Below are 25,104 nucleotides of genomic sequence, written 5' to 3'. Positions count from 1 at the left end.
TAAAAACATTTTTATTTTTTTTTTTGTTCAAATTTTATCTCTGAAATTTAAGTTCACCGCGTTACTCTTACATATTAAAATTTATTAAAAATATTTTTTATATTATTTGTAATTAATAATGGAATTGTTAATAATGCTCGTTCAAATTTTTCAACTCGCAACTTTCACAGAAAGACGAAAGACTTACTTTACATGCTGAATTAACATCTTGAATCTCAATTGTTTCTATGCGGAAGAAGAATGGTTTTGTCGTTTTAAGAATAATACATTCCCACAGCGTCTAAGAGACTACTAACGAAGGAAGCAAAGCGTCACCGCGACTGGTTTAATTAGCATCATATTTATACACATAGTCGTTATTAAATTCTTGTTCGTCGTAAATTTTCTAATGTCTCCGTGGTCATGCTATCGTTATTATGGAGAATATGCGACGCTTTCATCCGTAAACGGCAATTTCTTGATGCTATCACCAATGCTTTCGCTTAGCCTTTTAGCAGTCTAAGAAAAATACCAGTCCTATTTTCACCCTAAACGTTTCAATGTTTCCGCTCAATACTGTTATCATTTTATTCGTGTGATAGGTCTTTACGTTGTAGCAAACCCTTGATAAGCTTCGTTTGCATATACCAAAGTAAGTCGTAAACGTAAAGAGGTCTTAGAAATAAATTTTACAATTTAACTGGTTTTATCTCCAATCTGAGAATAGTTCGAAAAAGAATAAACAAAAAATAATTTCATAGAAAATTATGGTTATCGAACTGTTAATATACACGATATGTTTTATTAATAACGAAATTGTTCATATTAACTGTAGGGATGCCACTGACATCCTACTAGTTAAATTATCTGGTTTTAAACATATTGCTCGATTTTTTTTGCTTATTTTTTGTTTAGAACCAAATTTAGAATTACAAGACGAAGTTCTTATACACTTCGATCTAAATACGTGTATAACTAAAATCTAGCCGTGAATTATACATATCTACCTGTATCTGTATCAAAGGTACTGTGTGGACTTTGAAAGGTTTCCGAAGCTTTGCATATTTGCTTTTCGAGCATGAAGATGATAAAAACATGATGACACATTTATGAAGAGAGATTTCACCGAAGACTAAATTACTTGATTTCGCAAAATTAAATTACTTTTATATTAAATTTAGTTTATTAGCTAAATCAATTATTATAGAATGATCTCACTTCCTGCAATTCTTACAATTACGACACTCGTGCTCGAGGGCACAACAATTCATAAGAACGCAAACTACCGAAATCTTGATCGAATCATTGAAACACGTCCTGAACCTGACGAAGGATTCAAATCCACGGGGGAGAAGAATTAATGGTATATACCCGTTACATAACCTACACGCGATGTAATCAATTAGCTTTCAGAGCATTAAGTGGAATCATATGGCTGCCTGTGTAATTTTATCCAGCGACAGTGGAAATGGTCGTCCCGGCTATTAAGTGATTTGTTGTAAACCAAAATTAAATACACCACGCTCGTTCGCGGTTAATCACGCTGCTGACGAAAATCAATTACAACTGTTCCGCCGCTGATTACGGTGCTAACGTGTAATTAAAGACCTCGTTCTCGACTACTTGTTGCTGATTTCCAAGCACGGGATGAAATATATGTGGAAAGTGTGGATAAACCTGAAGGAAAGCTGAAAACCAGTCATTCACCAGTCAAGTACTAGCACGAGAGGTTTTGTTTTAGTTGTTAATTATTAATCTTGATGACACACTTGAATATTTAATCTATATTTTTTATCAACCATTTTCTACATCTAGGAGGTGCAAATAAAATTTAAATTAGGGCGTGAAAATATACTAAAAACTAGTTGATCTAGAAAAAACAAGGAAGAAAAAGAACAGATCGAGGATATTTATGCAAATTTGTGTTTCTGTGAATATGATTAAAGAAATAAGAGCCACGTATCAAAGCATCTGTATCACTTACTAAATATTATGATATCTCATACGAAGATTATAGAGAAAATTGTATTATGTATAAATTTATATAATTAAAATAATAATTGTAAATAATTTAAAATAATTATATAATTTCGTTTAAATAATTTTCTGACTTTTATGTTATTTAGTAGTTAAAATGATATACTTAAATATAACATAGCTGAAAAGGGGATCAATTTATTCTGTTTAAAAATATAATTCTTTTAGCAACTGATGACAAAACCATGGAGTTTTGTGAATAAACTAATAGGACACCTAATATCTGAAGTATGATAATCGACACATCTGAAATCGCGAAATACTTTTAATGCAAATATTCCTTAAGGAAACGTCATAAACAAGTTTTTGGCAAATTGACAAATTGACTGGCAAGGTACCAGATCTCAAAAAATTCTTATATGAAAAAAATGTGAGTTATCATTGTTTTTCCCTTATGTTATTTTCATATTTCTCGCATTCTATAAATTCTTGCACCTTTAAATTTTTCATACGCACACGACGCCGTCTGACGAGTACACATTCAGGCTTATAGCGTTAACGACTCATAAACGATACAATTTTTCAGAAGCAATCAAAGAAAAATATTACCTGGATTAATGAAAAATATTGAATCCCAGGAAGATCACGAATATGGAGCGGAATGTTGTCGTACCATTGCGATTGGCATTTGTCGTTGGCGGTTCTGCAAGATTGGATCGTTCTTGGAGTACTGGCGCATTCCGTTTTAAGTGGAGGGTCAAAGAAATAAAGATTAATCCCGTGATCTTGAGCGCACATAGAGGAAGAATAACACTTGGACAAGTCGTTGACTTTTCTTGAAATTCACGATTAACCATGAATCTTTCCACGATCTCTATCTTTTTACGTGGAAAAAAAAGAAAGAAAACATAAATCGTAGAATTAACCATTTTGTACCGCATAATCAGCAATTATCAGAAAAAGGGGGAAATCGCGAATAATTTACAATCTTCTTACCTGATCGTAAGAATCTATAAAGTTTCTAAGAGTAGTTTCCCTCGTTGAGCGATAAAATGAAGGAGCGAGGAAATCGTGGCTAGAGACGCAACGAAACCGATTTAGAATCGATTCATCATCATCATCATCATTATCACTGTGCTACGTGGATCGACCGTACGACCTGCCTCGGGCTCACCACCCTCGTGAAGCATTAACGAACCGTGACATTCTCATTTTACAGAAATGTCGGACGAAATTCCCAGCGAATATTGGAACCTCGAAAGTTATTCCTTGGGTGTTTTCCTACGACTTCTCCTTCGATTGTGTTACTTATTAGATTTATGCTAAAAATATCAGAAAAATATTATTTTTGTTCATTTTACTTTGATATACACGTAGTAGAATTATCTGTTACGAGGAATTGATACGAGTTAAACTAGATGGAGAAATAATTGTTGAAGAGAAAAGTCAGATGAAAAGCTCTGAAATTTATTACACAATAAGATGACGAATAATGTAGTGACCACATTGCTGATTTTTATGCATTTATGAAAAATTTAAAAGTGTAATATTCTACAGAATGCGCATAATAGGAAAAAATATATAAAATAATCAAAGTAGAGTACCTTTTATAATATTTAACGGATAAAACAATCTCTTATCCAGTTTCAGTTTTTTAATTATATTCGCAAAAATATGAATTTGTACGAATATTCGCAGTCTAGTAATAACAATAAATATTTGTTCATCTTTCAAAAATTCAAAGAGAAATATATTTAATCCCGAAATAAAAATGTAAATAAAAATACGACTTGGTACAATAACATTGTTTTAATCACACAATTGGTCTTCTGATAAAGAATGAAAACTGTGATTTGTTCTGTTATTCGTCTATCTTCTTCAAACTTACTCTATTTGTCAAAATCATTTTGATATTACATGCACGGTTTTTAAAAGCTAGATATTTTATTCAGAATTAAATAATTCAGTCGAAGCCAATCAAGCGGACAAAAAACAACAATCGAAAGGCGAAGTCACCCATCGGAATTCTTGAAAGGAAGAACAAGTGCAGTTAGAAAGCGTTACAAGGCTCTATATTGTTCCATTTCGCTGAACCTAGCCTGATCGTTTCGCGGATTCGCGGCTGCTCCCCGCGAATAGCCATTTCACGCGAGCAGATATTCAATCTGACATGACACACATGTTTCTTACTGCGTTCGTGCCACCATCGGATTGCACGCTGCGTAACTGTGCTAGATTATCAACAGGTCTGCGGAGAAAGTACCGCGAATAATTCATCGGATCATACGTGATTGATCGTTACAGGAGAAAAATCGTTCGCGGTCTTCAATGACGCGCGTGCACGCACAGGGATATTGAAAATGAAAACGAAACGATCGGACGGAAAGTGGTTTTCATACAAGATTCCTTGATCGAAAATTTTCTGATGGAGAATTCGTTGATTGAAAATTCTCTGATTGAAAATAACTCGATCGAAGACTCGATTTAACGATGGATCGTAAAATAACGAAATGGAGGTTTCAAAGACGTTTATACATCAAAGATTGAGGATCTATTTCTTTCGCAGCTTATCATGGACCTTCATCAACGGAGAATGGCAACTATTCGGCATTTTACGGATGTTGCACGCAGCACGTATTAGACGATCTGATTGTTAATCATAAGAATACTTACAATGAACTATGAGCCACATGGGAGGAATTGTTTTGCGATCCTCGGTTCGTAAAAAAAAGAAGTCTTCCCTGTGTTACATATGCTATATATAACTTAAGTTTTCTAAAAAAAAAAAAAAAAAAGAAGGACCATTGAATCGCGTCCGAATTGATTAAAGATCAGTCACCTGTTTTTGAGGAAGGTAGTGTCTAGAAAATTATTTGATTTTGCATACGGAGGTGTTAGCTTCTTTTTATTCACATTTGCAAAAGAATGTAGGGGTTAAGGCAAAAGTTAAGGGCTAAAAGTTAAGTAACGTCGAGTGAACAAACGTTGCAATTTTGCCAAATGAAATTTCGTCGCCGAACGAAGATACCTATCGTCGAGGAGCAAAGACCGTAACGTGATGTAGCGTCCGGAGGAGGAAGAGTGAACCGTCGAAAAAGCGATGGCGAACGAACGAAAGAACGAACGAAAGTGTGTCGTCCATTCTGGCACGTATTTCCTTTTCTATGTTCAGAGGGGGGCATCGTTGTTCGGGCCCCGACAAGCTGAAGAGCTTGAGGAGTGCTCGCGGCGCGTTGCCCCATAGTGGGGGCAGCGACATAAGTACGAGACGGCCTTAAGAAAAGCCTTCATTCTGATAGCAGATCGCGATTCACGGAGTCGGTGAACTTGTAAAACGCGGTCAAAAGTAGCCAGTGACCAAAAGTAGCGATCGAGTGTGAAGGCAAGAAAGACGAAAATCCGGAAGAAAAATTAATAAAAAGAAAGGAGAAAAGGTTTGATAGCGTTGAGAGGAAGCTTTCGGTCGGGATAAAAGTTCGTTCGATGCGCGAGACCTATGAGATCGCGACCGCGTTGGTGATCGTTCACGGGTGCACTTTTCAGAAATTTCTACAAGAGACACGAGAGATCGAACCTCTATAGATCAAACACTATTCTGTGGATCCCGCTGTTCTTCCAAAGGCAAACGAGGTGGGTAGTGTGAACAAACTTTGCTCGACAGTAATTGCTCAACGCGATACGGCGCGAATACGTAGAAAGACTCGCTGGGCCAAACAGCGTTCGTTTACGTAAGTCGAAGGCCACGATTTCCTCCCGGAGGAGAGACGACTTTGAGCCTTCTTAAAGGAAGGATAGAATAATTATCGAAATCGTTAGTCATCGAGTATATGCCAACAGTCATTAACATCTACTAACCTTCCACAATTCGATCGAATTTAATTACAGTTAAATGAAATACCATGGTTAAAAATAGAAAGATCAATCTAGGAAACGGAAATACTATGTTATCTGTCTTGATAATAATAGTAAACTTATAACAGTTCGTTAAGAACATTGAAAATTTACAACATTATAATTTAAAAGAATCGTTTCAGGTGGTATAAGGAAATTATAACAGTTTCCATCGACCGCGACGTTTAATTTTTCTCAACAAAATCGCGCAATCCCATCTCATCTCTCAATTATTATTAAAACATTCTTCTTCGATGCGTTTACAAAGCGCACTTTGTAATTTCAGATCGTAAACAATGAAAACACAAAAGAGAGTGTAGAATACGCGTAGCCGCGCCGTTTAATCGCCACCGGAGATCGTTAAATCGTTGCAGTTTTACCACGCTCGTTATCCGTTCCGTTAAAGTTTCCGCGATTATCGGAAGTTAACGCCGCGCGTTCGCACACCGGCTCGATTTACTGTTCACCGTGTATTTCTGCGTTTCGTTTGGGTGGATATGTTGCCACCACTCGAGATTCGAGGACGTTATCGCGAAACGGTAATTCTCAGAGACTGCAACAGCGACTTCCTTGTTGCCACAATGTTACACGAGGATCCCGTGAGCTGAGCATCCGCGAGACGCGCTTCGGGACAAGAAGAGGTTACAAGAAGCAGAAGATGACGGGGGGTTGGCGCATCTTTCGAGTACGTTGGCGCTCGGCCTCGAGCTTCCTTACACGAGCTCCTTCAGGAAACGTTTCCTCTCTGTTTATTTTCTAAAAATTCCCCAGAGACGCGGCCTGAGCATTAAGCACCGTGCGCACGATTACCATAATCGGAGTTCGATAATCGAGCGTGGACATCACGATGCACACGGTGCATCGTTTATGATCCCACGTTGGATGGAAAAAAGAACGATAGGCTTTTTCAATAGATTGACATTATTGACTCGATCGGAGACAAGATGATGGCTCTTTTGTCTACCGGGTTAGGGTTGTTGTTACGCGAATTCGTGCTTTGACGAACTAACGAAATATGTCTGAAGAAATGCTTGTACTCGTGAGAATCTATACGAACAGCGCGTACGGGAAACGCAATAAATCCAATTGTGTTGGTTTTCTGAGTTTTATGTCACTTGGTGGCTCAGCAGAAGTATTTTGACAATTTTTGACGAAGCAGGGGATCATCCGACAGATGATATAGGCCTTTTTAAAATAGCTGGTAAATCTGATAATGTTTTGTAAGAAACAAATATTAGTTTGACTGTTATGTTAGTTTAATTTAACTAATGTTGATTTGCATAACTGTAATGTTATTAATATCTTTACAATTTTCAAGAAGCTAACAAAACCACGTATTTAATCCCAAAATAAGTGAAAAGATAGGTTTCATATAGAATTGATTGACGACACATTGAATTTTAAAATTGCTCCTCTATAAAAGACAGAGTATGTGATTTATCATCTTTGCACCTGTATTTATTAGAACACGTATCCATTGTAGTCATAGCCTAAGGCCTAATGCTCGATGCTAGATTATATTCGCTATCTCAACAATGTACTAGATTACTAGGTGTATTTTATTTTATGATTTGGACTTTTATGATTCTATTTATGATTTAGACTGCATAACATTGTGTGTTCATCGTTACTAAGGGTTCCATATATTTGAGAACAGAATATGGTTCATCAAACTTTCCGAGGAAGTATGGTCTATACCGTCAATCCATTTCACTTTTGTAGGCCAATCAGTTGAACTTGGTTGAAGATATTCTGTTAGCTGCATCTTTTCACGTCAATATTGCACTCTATCTGTGAAAGATCTACAGTGGCTACAAAAGTACTTTCATGTGATTAAAAAAATTGCATACTACATGAATAAAATGTAGAAGCTGATAAAAAATGTGAAAATACTTTTTGCATCGACTTTAAGCCTTTCTAACAAAATGTACTTCGTCATACAATCCAGTAGATTGATAAATCTATCTAATGGAGTTTAAGAATTAGTTTCATGCAGTCTTCGAATAAAATTTTTGTCCTGAAAACCCAGTAATCTCTTTTCCTGTAGATCGCATCAAGCACTGGTTTTGAAAGGTGGAATTTCGTCAACGATGTGAATGTTGAGATAAGGTCCGAATAACAGTTGTAAAATCGTCCACGATCCGGTAATGCAAGCCATTTCACGTGCTCGTCTAACTGTCGTTCGACAATTCTTGGAAAACGTTTCTTTCAAAAAACATCTTTGTGAAATTTGAATCATATTCTGTCACTGAAGTATTACTTGAACGCGTACGTATATGGTCGACACGGTAGATAGTTTTGCGGGCGATTTAGCTTTATCGAGTGGACTTTGATGGCAAGGACGTTCGTTCGCTCGCCAAGGCGACTCTCTTCTTCGTTTTGCGCTACTTGTGCGTCACGGAAAGTGCTTTCCAGTCTAACATTAATGACGTCGATGTCTAAAGTTATCCACGGGAGTTAGCGGAACCAGTTCGCGCACATTGAAACGTAACTCGATCGACGAATGCATCAACCGAACGGTAATGGGACGGGATTACAGTCGCGGGAATCGCCCGAGCTTTTCGTAATTAAGATCGTGATATTACCGAAGTCTAGAAATAGGTTGTTCGCGCACCGACCGATAAAATCGTCGATTAAATTACGATGTGACACGAAAGTATCGACTCAACAACCGCTTCTACACGTGTTACGCGGAAACGATATCGTCCAAACGAATTTATGAAACCGACGAGACTATCATTTTTGTGAACATTACGTGATAGGAAAATGACCGGTAGAATCGATGGTCTTGAACGGTCTCTCTAGTTTTTAAGCTTCGCGTGTATTTCTAATTAAACAGCCGCCGAGAACCGAATGAATGCAAATTGTGCGCACAAAACGCTTCCAGCATGAAAATAGTTAAGACCGTAATTTTTCAAAATGTTATACTTACGACATGTTACTATTATTACAGTGTACGGTTCTCCGACGAAATATAGGTTGTTACGTGATGTTATACAAGCTCCAGATCTATTACTTTCTCTCTCGAGTCCCGATGCAGTTAACGAAAGAATAGTTTTACGATTCAGTCAGGCTAGACCTAACTGTCCGACGTTTTCTTGAATTCCAAAGATCCAAGCAGCGAGTAAAATGGGGCGGTATAAACTTCTTGAAAACTTGATATACCGGTAGTTTGGTTACATGGCGTGTACTAATGAGTATTCCAATCACACCTCAAGCTGCTATGTTAGATAGTAACTGTTGACGTCTAACGCTATGTACACCTTCTTATCATTGGAATCCATTTTTTAGCCTTATTACATTTTAACGTTCTTTTCTTGGTGTCTTTGAGTAATCTTCCTTACTTCTTTGATGTCCTCGTGCCCTGTCATTTTTCTTCTTCTTATTCCTTTTCTATGTCATATTAGAGAGTCTATTTTTTATTGTCCGAACTTTTTTGTGTCTTTGTATTGTGTCTTTTTATTCCTAGATTTTTTTGTGTTTATGCACTATGTTTCTTCTCTTTATTGCCTCAATTCGACTCTATTCCTTATTTGTTTGTCTCCTTTCTGATTCCTTATGTTGCTATTTGTCCTTCTATTATAATTCTTATGTCCTTACAATACTTCTTTTCTCTATATTCCTTTTAGTCCCTTTTTCCAAACTTCTTTTTATCTTTAAGAACTTCTTCTTTATCATCTTTGTGCGATGTCTTTTTTTCATCGTTGAAATTCCTCCTTTGGTACTCTTGCGTTGATCTTCACTATTGGTTCTTCGTTATTTGTTATTGTTCCATTTTGGAATGTTTTTTGAATTTTCTCCATTATTAGGATCTTCTTCCTGGAAAATTTGTCCATGTCCACGAGGTGACAAATTATGGACACTAGTAATAAGGGTTGGATATTGTCTGTAGATCAGGTTGGTCTACCAGAAAATTCGCTATCAAAAGGAAGCTTTAGCAGATTCACAGAGGTCAGGAAGTTGCCAGGTACAAATTTGAAGAAACTGATCTTCAGTACCATTGACGGCATTTAACAATACTATCCATATGGAATTCGGCTAATGAATTGAAATTTCATTCATTTTGGAAAAATCGGTGACCCATCCGTTTTATGAATCTTGACAACTGCTTTGCGGTGCTTTTATACTTTAATTTATCTTAAATAAGACGCACGCCTCAAGGTACCTACTTATTACAATTTATTTATTCATCTGATATAATCCTTATAAATAGTCATAAATTAGTAGAAATCTTTAATATTAAAAAGATAAACACTGAATTATAAATAAATAAATTCCGATAGATAATAAATCGTATATATAATTGTCTTAACGATTAACCATCATCATATATCATTTGCTCGATCTTTTAATATAAAATCTCGCTTGATCATGAAGTATGAAGACCGCTACACTCAAACGCGATGCCGCGGTAAATGTACGTAACGCGGTGGTCTGTTCATCGAGACGTGCCGATTATCTTGCACGCCAGTGGCGCTTATGAAATAGCTGACGGCTAATTGAAATGTATGAGACGACCAATGGGTTACCGCTTCCTTGGCCAAGGCCCAATTTATTCGTTTCAACCTTTACGAATTCAGAAAAATCAAAGGTGTCATGATGTAAAATTTATGAAATTCTCGCGGAATCTTTCAGACCTCATCAATCATCAAAAAAATAACGCAAAAATATAGCAGGTTGCTTCTGCACCAACTTCCCGCTCTGTATCGTTTATCCATTCTACCAACAGTATAAATTAGTCTGCACTCGAGAAGATGGTATAACGGTCCCATTTACATTCAACCGCGTAAGGATTAATGACTAATTGAAAAGCCGTGTAGAGAAGCGCCGGACACAGGTTTCGTTGCTCGAGTTAAGAGGGAATGTTCGTAATTTTTGGAACTTCCACGAGTACCACGTCCATTTCAGAGAAACCGTACGGAAATTCTACGATACGAGAAGACCTCATTTATCTTCCTCTTCTTCACGCGCAATGTTACTTCTTTGATTCATTCAGGACTGGACAATACGAAATAACGTGTAACGTGTAGAAGTAGCATTAGGAAAAAAACACAAATAAAGTAAGTTAATAGTCGTCAAGATAAAAAGAAAATAAGAGAAAGAAAAAGTAAGAAAAAAATACAGAATAATAGCAGTAGCAAAGCAGAAGCTGTAGAATCTCTGATCTAAGAATCACAGGTACAAAAGGAAATTCTATAATGTGAAGAGAGATATTGCTTTTTATTGCGCTATAAAATACTTCAATTTTTTCGAATTTCATAAAGGTGGAGGATCTAGAATCTAGAAGGAAGTAGAAGTAATAAAAAAATATCGAGCAAATTCTTGGACTTCCTTCTTATAATTACAATATAAGTTCGATAGAGTTCAACAGAGTTCAATAGAGTTCAGTAATGTGAATTGGCTAAAAAGAAATTACAAATAAAATGTTGCAACCAATGCAACCTTGGTCCTTAGTGGATTAATATGAAGGATCGTTAAGCGACAATCGCAGGAGCTCGCCTCTAAATATTCAATGGCGATTAAACCAGACGCCGTCTACTTCCTCGAGAGATAATATATTCTGTGCCGACGGAGAAGTACGCAATCTGTTCGATGGTAATATCCGTATAAAAGGCAAATCGCTGATTCATTTAACCCGAGTCCTTTGTCGATCAACGTACGAGATGAGACTTGAATGAAACTCATGTCATACGATGTCTCAATTTTCTCTGAAGAAGATCAACTTGAGAGTAAAGAAACAGATCATGAAAAAAGGAAAAAGGAAAACAAATAAAAGAAAAGTATGATCGATGATTACGTAACGTTTTTCAAAGCGACTCGAGCAGCTTGCGCGTGACGATCACGATCACTTTATCACCGCTACTAATTGGTATTCCGATACGAGCAGCCACCGTGAACGTTATTCGAGCAGCGAGTATGGCATGGGAAAAACGCGAAGAATTTCGTTGACTAGACCATCGACACCTTACGAGCATACCATATTTCTAAGCAGCCAGTCAAACGTTATTTTCCTTCTATAAAACGGGAGCCATTGAATTATAGCCGCTCGTTACAATCTCTAACATCCGCTAACGCTGTTGAAAATAATTGGAGGATCGTAATTAGAGAATGGCGAGGCAACGAGCACCGTGAAGTCGTAAACGCATTGTACTTACGGGCTTTTGTAAAAAAATGGTACTTAACACGACATTGTTTCTATTCTTAAGTACAATTGCTTTCTTTTAAAAATCGAAGTAATTGCTGTGAGTAAGTCAACGAACACCAATCTTAAAATCGATCAGAAACGAGTCACTTTTTGAAACGTGCGACATATCCACGATCAACTGATACCCGCGATAATAAACTTTTGCGCCTTTATATATTGATATTAAAGCAGAAGGTATATGAAATTACAGTTTTCTCTCTTTTCTAATAAATACGATTTATCTCTAAATTGATATCGAGTTACAGATGATCAGAATAACTCATTAGAACATTGAATATTAAAACACGCGTATAGAATATGATAAAAATTATCATCGCGTCAGATACAAAGCAGTAAACAGGATAAAATACCTTAAAGATCAGAATTTTAATGCAACGTTAAATATTAGAGCTGACTTCTTATTGTTACAAACTGTTCAATTGGAAAGGACAAAACATTTGAAAAGTCGTACGAACCAACGACCGTCATTTTGGATCCTATGTCCACCCTCGAAAAAAAAAGATTCCAAGATAACAAAGGCACCGTCTGCATGACAAGAGAAGGAAAATCGGAACAAAAGACCTAACCCAGTTCCCTCCAAAATTTTGCTCCGCTTTCGCCATGTAAATCGAAAACCATCAAAAAATTCGAAAGCGGCTTCCGTTGTCGTTTATTCGTCGAAAAATCTGGTAGGAGGAGAAGATCGGTTGTTCCTAGTTTGTCGATGGTCCGTGAGGTGATTGACAATGGGCGGACAATTTTCGCACGCCCGTAGCCTAACAACGCATCCGACCGGTTTAAGATTTCACTTCCTTGTGATTCCGAATACAAATGGCAGCACACACCCAAGAGCCGGTCGCTCGTGCTTCACAGGAAGGAAGGAGGAAAGAAGGAGGCAATCGGCGAGGAAACACTCTGCGATTCCAGAATTATCCTGTGCAACCTCTGGAAAAGAAAAGAAGCCGCAAGTGAATCACCGGTCGAACGATTCTCGAGATCGTTAGAGATAGGAAAAAATCGGCGTGGACATTAGAATGACGATGATGAAATACACGTACTGACGATCTAATGGATTAAAAATGACGTTTAATCGAGGATCAGACTACTAGGAAATTCGCAATGAACAAATAAAACGTGATCGTTCGTCGAGATGTTTAAACGTGGCTGGATCTCACAGACTATAAAAAAGGAGACGATTTAAATTTCCTTCAAAAGATATTAAAACCTCGTTTAAACATGCACATTGCGAAAAATATGCTTCCGAGAGACATTTAATTATTGTGATAAATGAATTTTTAATATTATAATATATTTTTAATATCTCTATACTTGCTTCGAATGTTTTCTTTTTATTTAATGTAAATGATCAAAAAAAGCATGAAGACTCACAACGTTAGTTTAAATGACGACCGTATGAGAGTTAAGATGTATAGGATGGTAAATACACCAAATGTTATTTGAATTAATAGTTCCATGTGCGATACAATTTGCAAGCATACCGTTGCCTCTTCACAGTGATGCAACATTTTGAAGAATCGCATTCATTTTTATGCCAACTCTAACGGGACGTGCGTTTACGTGGTTTGACGATGAAAAGATCAATCGACTGTGTTTGTCCAAAGACTCTTTGTTCGATGGTAATTTAGAGGATACTCCCTTTAACCGGATAAACGGGCGATCGGTTAATCCGAAAACAATATTCGATGTGATAAAATATTAGTTACATGGAAGTTCATCGATATTCTTTCATTAATTCGCATATCGTTGATTGGTTTATCTAATTGTAAGTAACGCTGTTAATGCAACAGTTACGTTTTCTATGCGTACTTGGACGAAAGAAATAAATAAATCGAGAAACAGTGTGTTAAAACAAACAATATTATTTAATTTCTTCGATTTATTTCTAAACAAATAGTATGCATTTCTTGAAGAGCAGTATTTCGGTAGTAAATGTGTAGAGTGAAGTTTTCTCTACAATAAATGCTATGAACGGCGGATAAATACGACATGTGATTCATTGTCTTCCTCTGAATGAAAACGTGACCGGATAAGGGGAGTCTATATATAGCCACATGAAAACCCGTTTGATTTTGCATTCAATTGATAGATATAACCGTTTCTTGCTAAAATCATTTATTTTCAAGAAATCGATTCATTGAGTTCGTTAGTGATTTTGTTTTAGTCACGTTGCTTTTCTAATTTATCTCGACGATCCTTCGTTTCTGTATAATTTCCCCATAATTCCTGATGTCATTAGAAATTCACCGTGATTGGTAATCTGTCAGACGTTAATTTCTCTGAGTATATACTTCGTTCGTTTTAATCACATTTGAATTTTGCGACACGCTTTCGCCGTAAATACTAATTGAAGCGAGTGCGCAGTGAGAATGTGTTAGTCCAGTTGTTTTTAATTGCGTCTCGCTCTACTGAGGTTATCAATGCACTATATCAAAACTGGACTTTCTAACGTCGAATCTTTTAATTAGGTATGCAAATTATTTCTAAACTTCTACTGTTTTAGCTTCCGATTAATCATGATGGTCGATATTGGTATTCTAGTCTATTGATTTGATCATGTGTCTGCGATTGAGGAAAATTTAAATTTTTAATGAAAACGTAATATAATCGAAATAACATTCATATAATTCTATACATTTTCAGAATAATTAACTAATTCCATTCTTCCAGATTCATCAAAATCATCGGTTCTAAAGTAAAACAATTTTTCCAGCGCAACTCTTACAATAATTTCGTTCTGAAACAATTCGTCGAAAAATTTGGAAAATATTATACAGACATTAAAGATGAATAAAAATTCTATTCCTACAAATATCAAATATTTTATTGTATAAAAATTATTTATAGCGACTGCTGACAAAGTTTTAATTTTTCTATGATTCTTTTTCAATGTGATTGAAAACAATTAATAATAATAGGACAAGATTTAACGGTTGCTATTGACCAGAGAAATCTTTTACATGCATCGATCAGCCAAATAATTGACACCTGCATCGGATTGATATTTCCCGCTCTTTAAACCTTTAACTTTTTGGACACCGTAAATGTCCACGTTAATAATAGGAGAGCCATCATCGATGAAAACAGGCTTTTTGTTGGACACAAATCGGCGAAAGAACCGGAATCTGCTAAGGTCTCGAAAGAGGTTAATTCGGTTTTCGTAACGCGTGATCGGGTCCAGGCTCTCATTGTGTATTGAGACTACTGTATTATTACATCGTCGAAATGTTCGACGATCTCGTTACAGTTAGAGGATAACCAATTTTTCGAGCAGGGATTCCTTACGGTACTTATCCACAACGGACAGAAAAAAAAGGACAATACCTTGAGTTTATTTAATAATATCCTGTTCAAAGTATAATTAGAGGATCATCTACCGAAACGATCTTATCGCGAGTTTAGATATCCAATGATTTTTAGATAGTTGGATTCTATCATGCTTGCATATTCGGCAAGCATGATTTGACAATTTAAAGAGATACCTAAAAACCTAACTTAGATCTTCTATAGAAATTTATATTTTCTAACGAAATACTTGATCTTTATCGAGAAGACATCAACCCTTTGCAGTGTAATAGAACGAAGAATTAAAAACCAAGAAGAAAATAATTATTTCCTTGTACTCGAGATTCCTTGCAATATGTACTATATGTACTATTATATAGGTAATAAATATTAAGTATTGCATTATTAAGATATTAACCCTCCTACGGTGTAATAATAAAGCGAAGAGGTTAAAATAAAGGAGAAAATAATTATTTCTTTAACCTCAAGATTCCTTGTATTTCTGGCGTCAGAATGTTAATGATTGCTTTGTGTGGTAACATCCAACAGGTTCGCTACGTACGATATAGATCCGAATATACAAGCTTTTAGGGCATGTGCGCGGTACCGGCTTGAATGTGAGACGCGAAGTCTCACAATGAATCACGACAATGTGAAAAAATCTTTCACAATATATATCCAATACATACGTAAAACTTTACAATTTACCTATATACAGTTGAAAAGCAAATTATTTGTTAACGTTCAGTTAATGGAAACCCACAGAAATGGAAGGAAATCCACAGCAATCTGTGAAAATGTGAAATTAACAGCGCTATATTTTGCTCGAGTCTTTCTTTACTCTGTCACATTGTGCAAAGATTAAATCGGCGTCAGAATCTCTACACACATGCTCTCGTCAGAAGAAGTTGATCCGATCGTTCTAACGGATATTTTGCGTGAATAGATTGATGGCAGGATGATGAAGGATTGCATTCCGAAAAGAACAATCGTGTACAGTTAGGAAATTAGACCGAGTCTCAGAAATCCGGAATTTACGTGTATGTAAGACAACGTAAAGGAGAGGGGAGCATTGTGTAAAGTCAGAATACCTTGACTCACATGATTGGGATCTCGCGAGAATCACCTGCAGCCTTCGTGACTGCCGGTGCAATTATGAGAAAGTCTAGCAAACTCGCTCGTTAGAAGAGCCACGTGCGACCTTCGATGACGCTCAAATTGGCGATACTTAAATTATCACCTCTTGTACCTCGCAAACACTTCGAATTCCGCTAGCACGATGCTTTTAATCCTACGATTTCCTATTTCCTTCCATGGTTCTAACTTACATTGTCAGTCTTCCCTGTAAGACTTTGCTTAACGCTAAGAACTATTATCTTTTGAAGTATAAAATTTCTACCAAAGAAATCAAAATGCAATATGAAAAAGTACGTAATATGAGGGGAAAAGAAGCTTTCATTTTCATTTACTTGTTATATTTGTTAAAGAAATTTAAGAAACATTATCTTGTGTATTATTTTATATTATAAGTAGACTGTGGATATTTATGATAGATATACATACGCAAAAAAAAAAAAAATATATATTATATTTTTACCAAAAACCATTCGAACATTCCTTAAAATATAACACTATAAATCTATCAAATTTCTATGAAGTTCGAATATTAAAAACGAAATACGGATATAAAATTCCTGCATTCCGGTAACGCGATCTAGTAACGAAATATCGATACGATTTTTAACGGTGTAGTTTATAACAGGATAGCATAGTTACCCGAGTACCCTTGAATTAACTTTCAGAAGTAGCGATTAGGATCAAGCGTTAATAAATAATTCGAAAATCTCATGTTAAGAAACGGAACCATTACTAAGAACAAACAGAATACCGTAACATTCAACGGAGTAGAATTTTTGCCCAACATTTTTATCGCGGGTGAATTATTTTGTTGGCAGGTCTTTTAAATGAAGAAATAAATTCTTTATGTCGAACAAAACATGTTAACAGGGTTGTTTGCGATATAGTCGCAATAAAGGACTTTGTTACAACATGTATTCACATTTGCTCGAGCATCAAACGAATCAGAGTATGAAAATTTCTATCCTGCCAGAGTTTGATGTGTGCGCCGCGAGAATATTTACCGTACTAGGAGTCAGTAGCGTAAAATTGGCTAATTAGAAACGCATGAGCGAACAGAGACGAGAATGATGGACCACAATACGGGTCGTTCTTTCGCGTGAACCTCCTGACGAAGGTTCGAATAAACTCGATTAATTTTCAACGAATTTATCGCGAGCCACAGAGCGGAGCAACGACTTCTATCATTCTCGTTAGGTAATTACAATAAATTATTTTTAATACTTTTAACATGTCAAACATTTAAAACCGTCAACGTGTGCCTAGATAGTTTATATACAGCTAATTAAAATTAAATTGATACGAGCAAAATAAATAAGAGTATGGAATTACGTTTTTGCCTGGATATAAGTAGGTTTGGTTTGGTAATTTTAGAATTAACAGTAGTTTTCTATTATGTCGTGCTTTTAAGCTTCATAAAATTTCCTAATTCGATAATAATATTTTTACTAGTAGTATAAAATACAAGTGACAAGTGAAGTTAAGATATTCTCAATTATTTTTTGACACCCGAAATGTACGTATTTTAAACAGTGTTTGCGTAGCGAATTTCATTAACTTTTACTAATTCCAGAACCCTCTTACGTAATGATTTATTAATAACATTATTAAATTAAGATAAACGATTAGTTGTATATAGATTCTAGATTTCTCTTTTATAACTTCAAAATTATTGAACAAAGTAGAGTATCGAGTGATTTACAGTTTGTATGATGTAATCTTAAAATGTCAGTTGTTTTGTATCAAACTTGTTCTGATTATGTAAGAGGATCTACCCATCTGGTGCTGTTAATTTCTGATTCGTGACTTTGTCACTGGCTTGTGAAATTTCACTAATCAAATTATACGTATAAGAGAACTTAGCAAGTGTGTGATAAAAATCTTACACATCTATTGGTTGGAGTCAATTCACTTCAATTCAAGCCTGATTCTGTTCTACTTATATGAATATATTTTATACATAATTCAAATTACTTGACCAGTTTAAACGAGTCTTAGCCACGTTTAAAAAAGAGAAGAATTGCGTCGAGAAACACGCCGCGGTTGTTTATTAAAAATTATTTACTGCAATTACCCACCGTTATCCGTCGAAGTCTAATTAAGAGCTTCGCAAATTGCGCGAAAATTCATACCGGATGAAAATCAAACCGAAACAGGAGCGCGTAATCGCCGCGAGGAGAGAAATGCAAGAGGCGTACGCGCGATCCAACTTTATGGATTCCCTCGAAAACCCGTTAAAGCTTAAGTATCTCCTTTTTAAGCTGCCTTTCGCGCTCGATCGCGGAACCAACTTCCAGTTGCATACATGCCACTTTTCCATGTCCATTTCCATTCGACGAGCCCCCTAACTCGCGTAGCCAGTGTCAGAAATAACCCGTAACCCGTAAAACAAAAGTTCAGCGCACCACCGAGACGTACAGTGTTTATAAAGGACTGTCTAACCGTAAAAAAGTCATAATTTTAATCATTTTTACAATTTCCAAATTCTTAAGGGCTCTTTGTTATTAGAATTTTAAGTTTCGAAATTTGTAAGAGTCTTTGATGGGGGTAGTACGTTTTTAAATTCTTAAGGATCCTTACTTAGGGAGAATGTCGCTTATCTATAAAAAATACTTAAATAAGGTAGAGTACACAAATGGCTTCTTTTTTTCTAATTTGATGGAACTTCCAAGTACATACACTGAAAAATGAATAATATGTCTTATTAAGGAGAACTACATAAATTGACAGGGATTGGTTAGAATTTCACCGCCATCCTGCAGTTCGGACTTACTTCTTTGAATTTCATAAAAAAAAACAAGTACATTTTGACACAACTCTTTCTGTCATTTAATTTTAGATCTTCTGTCATTTAGCTACTTCGATTACTATGTTATACTACATCTGAAAACTATACAAACTGATCTGCAAAAATGAACAACATTAACTCGAATAATTAAGAGTCACCCAGCAGTATTTTTGATTTAATGACTTAGACAATGATTAGACAGCTATCCTTACACCGGATGCATGTACACGTTCGCTTGTCAAAATCCATGGAAAAAATGGCCTGATTTCCGCTTCAAAGAGCGCATTTGCGATTAACATGCAATTATTCGGGTCAACAATGCGATGGGATTGCCATTACTTCGCCATTGCTCCCTCTCTCTTCGTCCACGTAAATTGAGGGTTAGGGAGAAAGTAGCAACAGAAAAAAGGAGCGAATGGCCGGCGAGGAGAAGCTCGATCTTCCTAAAGAAAGTACGACGGCATATCGAGGAATGCCAAATCATCTTCCACGCGATAAATTAATTGCTCGACTGCGCGTAATGGCACGACAAAGTCGATAAAATCAGCCTCCTTCCATATAATCTACGCCCATTTACCACTGATAACGCATCGTTTATCCCCACTTTACCCGGTGACTTTACATACCGCACCACTTTCTAACTTTTTGCAACTCTGCAGTTCCCACCGATTAACGAGGAGAATCCGTCTGGCTAGGTCAAAATCCTGAGCACGTGCAGATGTCTCCAAGTTTCATTAAAATTGCGGAAATGGCATATCTTCGGGTGTACATCATCCAAGTAGTATCGTTCGTTTAACTCAGAGAAAAAACGAAGCATCGCTAATCATTATCAAAGTGACCAGTTTATGCTTTACCTGTTCTATAAATCCCATCGAAGCGGTACAATATCACTCTATAAATTGCAAAGTGAAGCGTGAACGAGCTATTTCGAGATTCCAAAGAGAATTCCAAGAAAATTTATCCAGCATCTACAGCTATACTACTTAGATCGTTACTATCACACAAATCTGTACGATGATGGTCAACTGTATAAAATGAAAAACTGGTTGATTTAACACGAAGAAAAAACGAAGCATCGCTAATTATTATAAAAGTGGCCATTTTATAGTTACCTGTTCCATAAATCCCGTTTAAGCGGTACAATATCAATTTATAAATTTCTTAACTTGATAAAGTGAAGCGCGGAAGTACTATTTCGCAGCTTCAAAAAGAGTTCGAATTTATCCAACATCTTCAGTTATACTATCTGTATCTTCGCTACAATACAAATGTGTACGATAATGGTCATCGTACAATCCTATATCATTACCACTATACAATCTTAAGAACTCCTTAATGTAATTCGGAGAAAAAACGAAGCATCGCTAATCATTATAAAAGTGGCCAATTGATAATTGACTGTTCCATAAATCCCATTAAAGCTATAGAAGCTATCCAAGCAACATTGCTTTACCAATTCCTAACATATAAAATGAAGCGTAACATATAAAGTGAACGTGCTATTTCGAAGTTCCAAAAAGAATTACAAGAGAATTTATCCAATACCAGGAGTTAAAGGCCGAAGAGTAGTCCTAATGATACGTGACGAAGGTACGAGCTGTACGCCATGTCGAAGAACCTTTATCCCGCGGACGTTCTCACCGAGCACATGTGCACGCGAAGACTTTGGTTTCGTCTTTCCTGTCACGAGCACATTGTATCGTTCCTGACAAAGATGCCCGTAAAAAGATACGCGCATCTGTGTATTCGGGCAGTTCATTTCGGCAAAATAACGGTGTGCTCGAAATGGCCGCGATGAAAAACGACCTGTGCGGACGTTGAAGTCTCCAAAAGAGTCCTCGACTTTAGACAGGTCTGAATCTCGTATGTAATTCGGCTTAGTAGTATTTTCGTCGTCATAATCTTCGATGATCGACGAGAATCCTTAATACTCTTCGAAATAAGTACCCAGGGCCTCCTTAAATCACCTGGAACATTTTTGAAGGGTAGGAAGAATGGTATAAGAGGACAGGAGGCAAGGATGATAAGAAAGGATAAGACGCAAGAGTTCGAAGATCCTTCCGTCCTGTATCTGACGCTTCGAAAACCGCTGATGTCATAGGACTTTCCGTATAAAAGAGCATATGTAAAAAGGAAAAATTCTATCGGACGGGGTGTTCCTGCGGAAATGATGAATTGAAATTTTATGCAAAACCTGGGCGGGATGAGCGAAGTTAGATGGAGCGTGTTGCCACCGTGTACAGAGCGAAGACAGGTATAAAACAAGACCACTGGCGGATAACACAGGTCTCTGTAGGCTGACTGCATCATCCGCCAGGGAAAAGGTAGTTGGTTTACCTTACTAACAGCGGTTCGAGAAAAAGGAACCCGACGCTGGTAATAACGAGGTATCGCGTAACAATCAACCGGTACTTAATCGTAAATGCTGACGGGCCGCCATTATCCTTTAAATCGATCAGTCACACCGTTAATTATACTCGTTGGAATCTGAATATCTCCCGAGAAAATTACATCGCACTGCCGCTCTACCATCCATACGCTCATAAATCCGCGTTGCACGAGGGCCGACGAGCTTGACTTTAATTGCTCGATTTTAATATCCATCTGGCGCGGCGTGAAAGATGAGAATCAATCGACTCGACACCCGTTTAAGATGGAAACGCGAGAGCAGAACCGAGGATAAAACGTTCTAATTCAAGACTATTAACCAACCCCTGCCACTTCGATTACACGCTCTCGTACAAAACCTGTATAGTTTAATAAACAGAAAAAAGAAAGAAAAGAAAAAAAGAAAGAAGATACCGACTGATTCAACGTGGCGAAATAATAAACAACCGGTACATGCGATATTTCGCGAGTCATCGCGGTAAGAAATAGCGGACCCTACACTTGGCAGAAGCTACTACGCGGTTACTCTCGCAATTAGAGGCGATTCAATCAGCAAGTCGCATGATGCTAAATCAAAATCATCGCGGTAACAAATCTCTAGCAATTAAGAATTAGCAAAATCAAATAGCCAAATCTATCTGCTAAATAACATTCGACGCGTACGAGAAACCCTATTACGAAATCCGTACTGAATGGATTGTTTCGGTCCATCTCCATCTCTGTTTGTCTGTCTGTCTCTCTCTCTCTCTCCGTGCGTCCGACCTTCTGCAAGGTCTTCGAGGAGGAGTTCTCTCTGGTCAGGAATGCGTGACTCGACGATTTTATAACCCGCTTTCAATTATCATTCCTGATGCTCTTGTTCTTCTCCCTTCGGTTCGCGCTACGGTTGCGCCGCGAGAAGAAAGCCTGACGCGGGGAATGCACGCGCGCGGAATTTGTCCCCGTCGCGGCGGTGTTTTCTTTCCCCGCGTGCGCATCCAGTGTCTCGTTTTTTTCTACGTTTTCGCTTATATGCGCTTCCCTACTGCCGCCACGGGGCTACGTGATTTATTCGATGTCGATTACGGGGAACAGCCGGTGCCGCGCAACGAAGGAGGAAGAGCTTCCATACTGCGGCACACCGTTCCCGAGAAAACGAGTTGTCCTCGGGCACTTTCAACCGGACGAGCCGACGATTTGTTTCGGCTCGTTCGCCGATGATTCGCTCGCATCCACCCTATCTTTCAGCGGGATCGCGTTTTGCATGCTTAATGTCATCCGCTTGTCGCGTTAACCCGCCAAATAAACGATTAGTCGGTTTAATTCGGAGGTAACGCGTGCTCTTAGGATGCGAGTTTGTGATGGCTGTATCTACTGTTGGGAAGGTTGCCCGTATGAAAGGCTTAGCGCGATATTTTAAGAGCGAAAAAGTATTCAGGGATAATAACTTAATCAGATTCTCTGCTCGGGAATAAGGCAACTCGTAAGTACTCATAAGCCGGATTATACGTGCCTTTGCTCGATGCTTGGTGAATGGTCGATGTAGTTCCAATGCCTCTTCTTCCAATAGCTGCATCGAACGATCGTTTGGCAATGAGAATCGAACAGACGTTCTCTGACGTATATTTCGAGCGTAGATTTTCCAATAACAGATGCGAAAATGATTTTTCAGATATTTTGCGTGAATATCATTTTTCAATGTTGTTTTAACATATACTTTGAGCGTGGACTCTTTCATAACATGCGATGATGATTTTTTAAACATTTCCCATGAATACCTCTTATTAAATTTGCTTTGTAAGCATATTTTTTCAACAAATCGCGCTAGTTGTTCAAGGTAAAAACAATGAAATCGTTTGGTTTTTTCCAGTCATCATGAAGATCTCGGCGATTTTATTGGTTTGCGCGGTGGCATCGGCGGCGGCGGTGCCGCTCCAAGACACCCTGAATGACGCTCGATTGTTCCCTCGGAACAAGGACGCGGTTCCAGTTTCCACGGAACCCGGGATTGTCACCGGCAAGGACGCGACGAATCAGTCGACAAAAAAGCAATCAGAGAAGACCGACAGTGGAACGAAAGAGTCGAAATCCTCATTGCTAGCCTCGATTCAAGATAATAATCAAGGCAAGCTTGAGGTTGGCCGTTTCTCAAAGCAATCCAACGAAGTCAAAGCAACTAAGAAGAATCGAAAGCATAAAGCCATCTTCGTCAATTATCCTCTCGTTTCACAGCTTCCATTCTCTAACGTCCCCTATGACATCGATTATCCCAGCAACAACTTCGATACCGAAGAACGAACCATGTCGGATCCGAATAGATACGAGGAAAGCAACATCTTTTACATCAGGCTACCGCCCACGCCGTACATGTTCGTGCCAGGTTTAGGCTATATCTCGCAACCGCCCACTTATTCCACAGCCAGCCTTCGGCCGCATGTCCCGTACACGAGACCCGGAAGGCCGAAACCAAACTACCAGCAACCCGTTAACCCGTTCATCAAGCTGCCCATCGATTTTGTGAGCAACGGGAAACCGACGTCGGTCTACCAATGGCAAAAGAAGACGAACAAGAAACCAACGGACAGCCCAATCACCAATCTGGACAGCGTTTCGGCGGACTTTGTGAGCAATGGGAAACCAACATCGATTTATCAATGGCAGGGCAATTTAAAACCGACCAAGAAACCAGCGGACGATTTGGTCAACAACCTGGACAAGGGCCCGTACACGTTTAATGGCAAGCCTACCAGTTTCTTTCTGTTGAAGTCTGATGGAACCGCAGGGGCACATCAGGCTTTCCGGTACCCCGACTACCGGCAAGATAATTCCTACTATTGAAGACACGGGGCAGCTAGTTGCTACCGAAACATGGAACGAACCACGGCTATCTCGAATCCTACAAATCGTCGGTTTGATTGCCGGATGATGATGGATTCGAGCGAAAGAGATGAGAAGCGACGAGCGTATGCACGAGAAATATGAAACGAGAGAGGAATCGATTCGCTATTCTCGTTCGAATCGTATAACTGCGAGTGCCAGAGAATCGTGATGCTCGAACGCTTAGAAATTACACTCGCGCTTACGCTTCGTTCAGATTAGTGCATTTATCTGAATTCAGGCAACTTGAAGTTGTTTTCCTCGTCTGAACTTGTAGTATGCTAGATTTCAGGGGATATACTATTGGACTTTCAGAAATCAAAGCCTCGTTTTTAATTTTCTTACGATGTTAGATGCGCGAAATATCGCGTTAACGCGTCATACTACTGACTTATGTTACTAGAACGAATGTATTATCTTGAAACCTCTGTTAACGTTCTTCTCGAAATTATATCTTTGACCCGATCGTTATGAAATCTCCGCGCTGCCAAAAGTTACAAGATCTAAATTCCTCATTTTGTAGTTATTTATGAAAAGATTCTCAAACCGTAGCTTCTTCAAAATAGTATACCTCCTTGAAATGTTCTTTCAAGTTTCTAAG

At 37.8% G+C, this 25,104-nt stretch overlaps 1 protein-coding gene across 1 annotated transcript; it reads left to right on the top strand.

The window, feature by feature from the left end:
* The first annotated feature begins 5,221 nt into the window (after window positions 1-5,221).
* On the top strand, window positions 5,222-25,014 carry LOC132913695 (uncharacterized). The gene is made up of 2 exons (XM_060972200.1): window positions 5,222-5,586; window positions 23,497-25,014. Exon 2 carries the CDS (start codon window positions 23,502-23,504, stop codon window positions 24,462-24,464), a length of 963 nt encoding a protein of 320 aa, XP_060828183.1. The 5' UTR covers window positions 5,222-5,586; window positions 23,497-23,501; the 3' UTR covers window positions 24,465-25,014.
* The last annotated feature ends 90 nt before the right edge of the window (window positions 25,015-25,104 follow it).

The sequence above is a fragment of the Bombus pascuorum genome, chromosome 13, assembly GCF_905332965.1.
Source record: "Bombus pascuorum chromosome 13, iyBomPasc1.1, whole genome shotgun sequence".
Classification (NCBI taxonomy): Eukaryota; Metazoa; Arthropoda; class Insecta; order Hymenoptera; family Apidae; genus Bombus; species Bombus pascuorum.
Note: the sequence above shows the minus strand (reverse complement) of the source record. Positions and strands in the feature narration are given on the sequence as shown.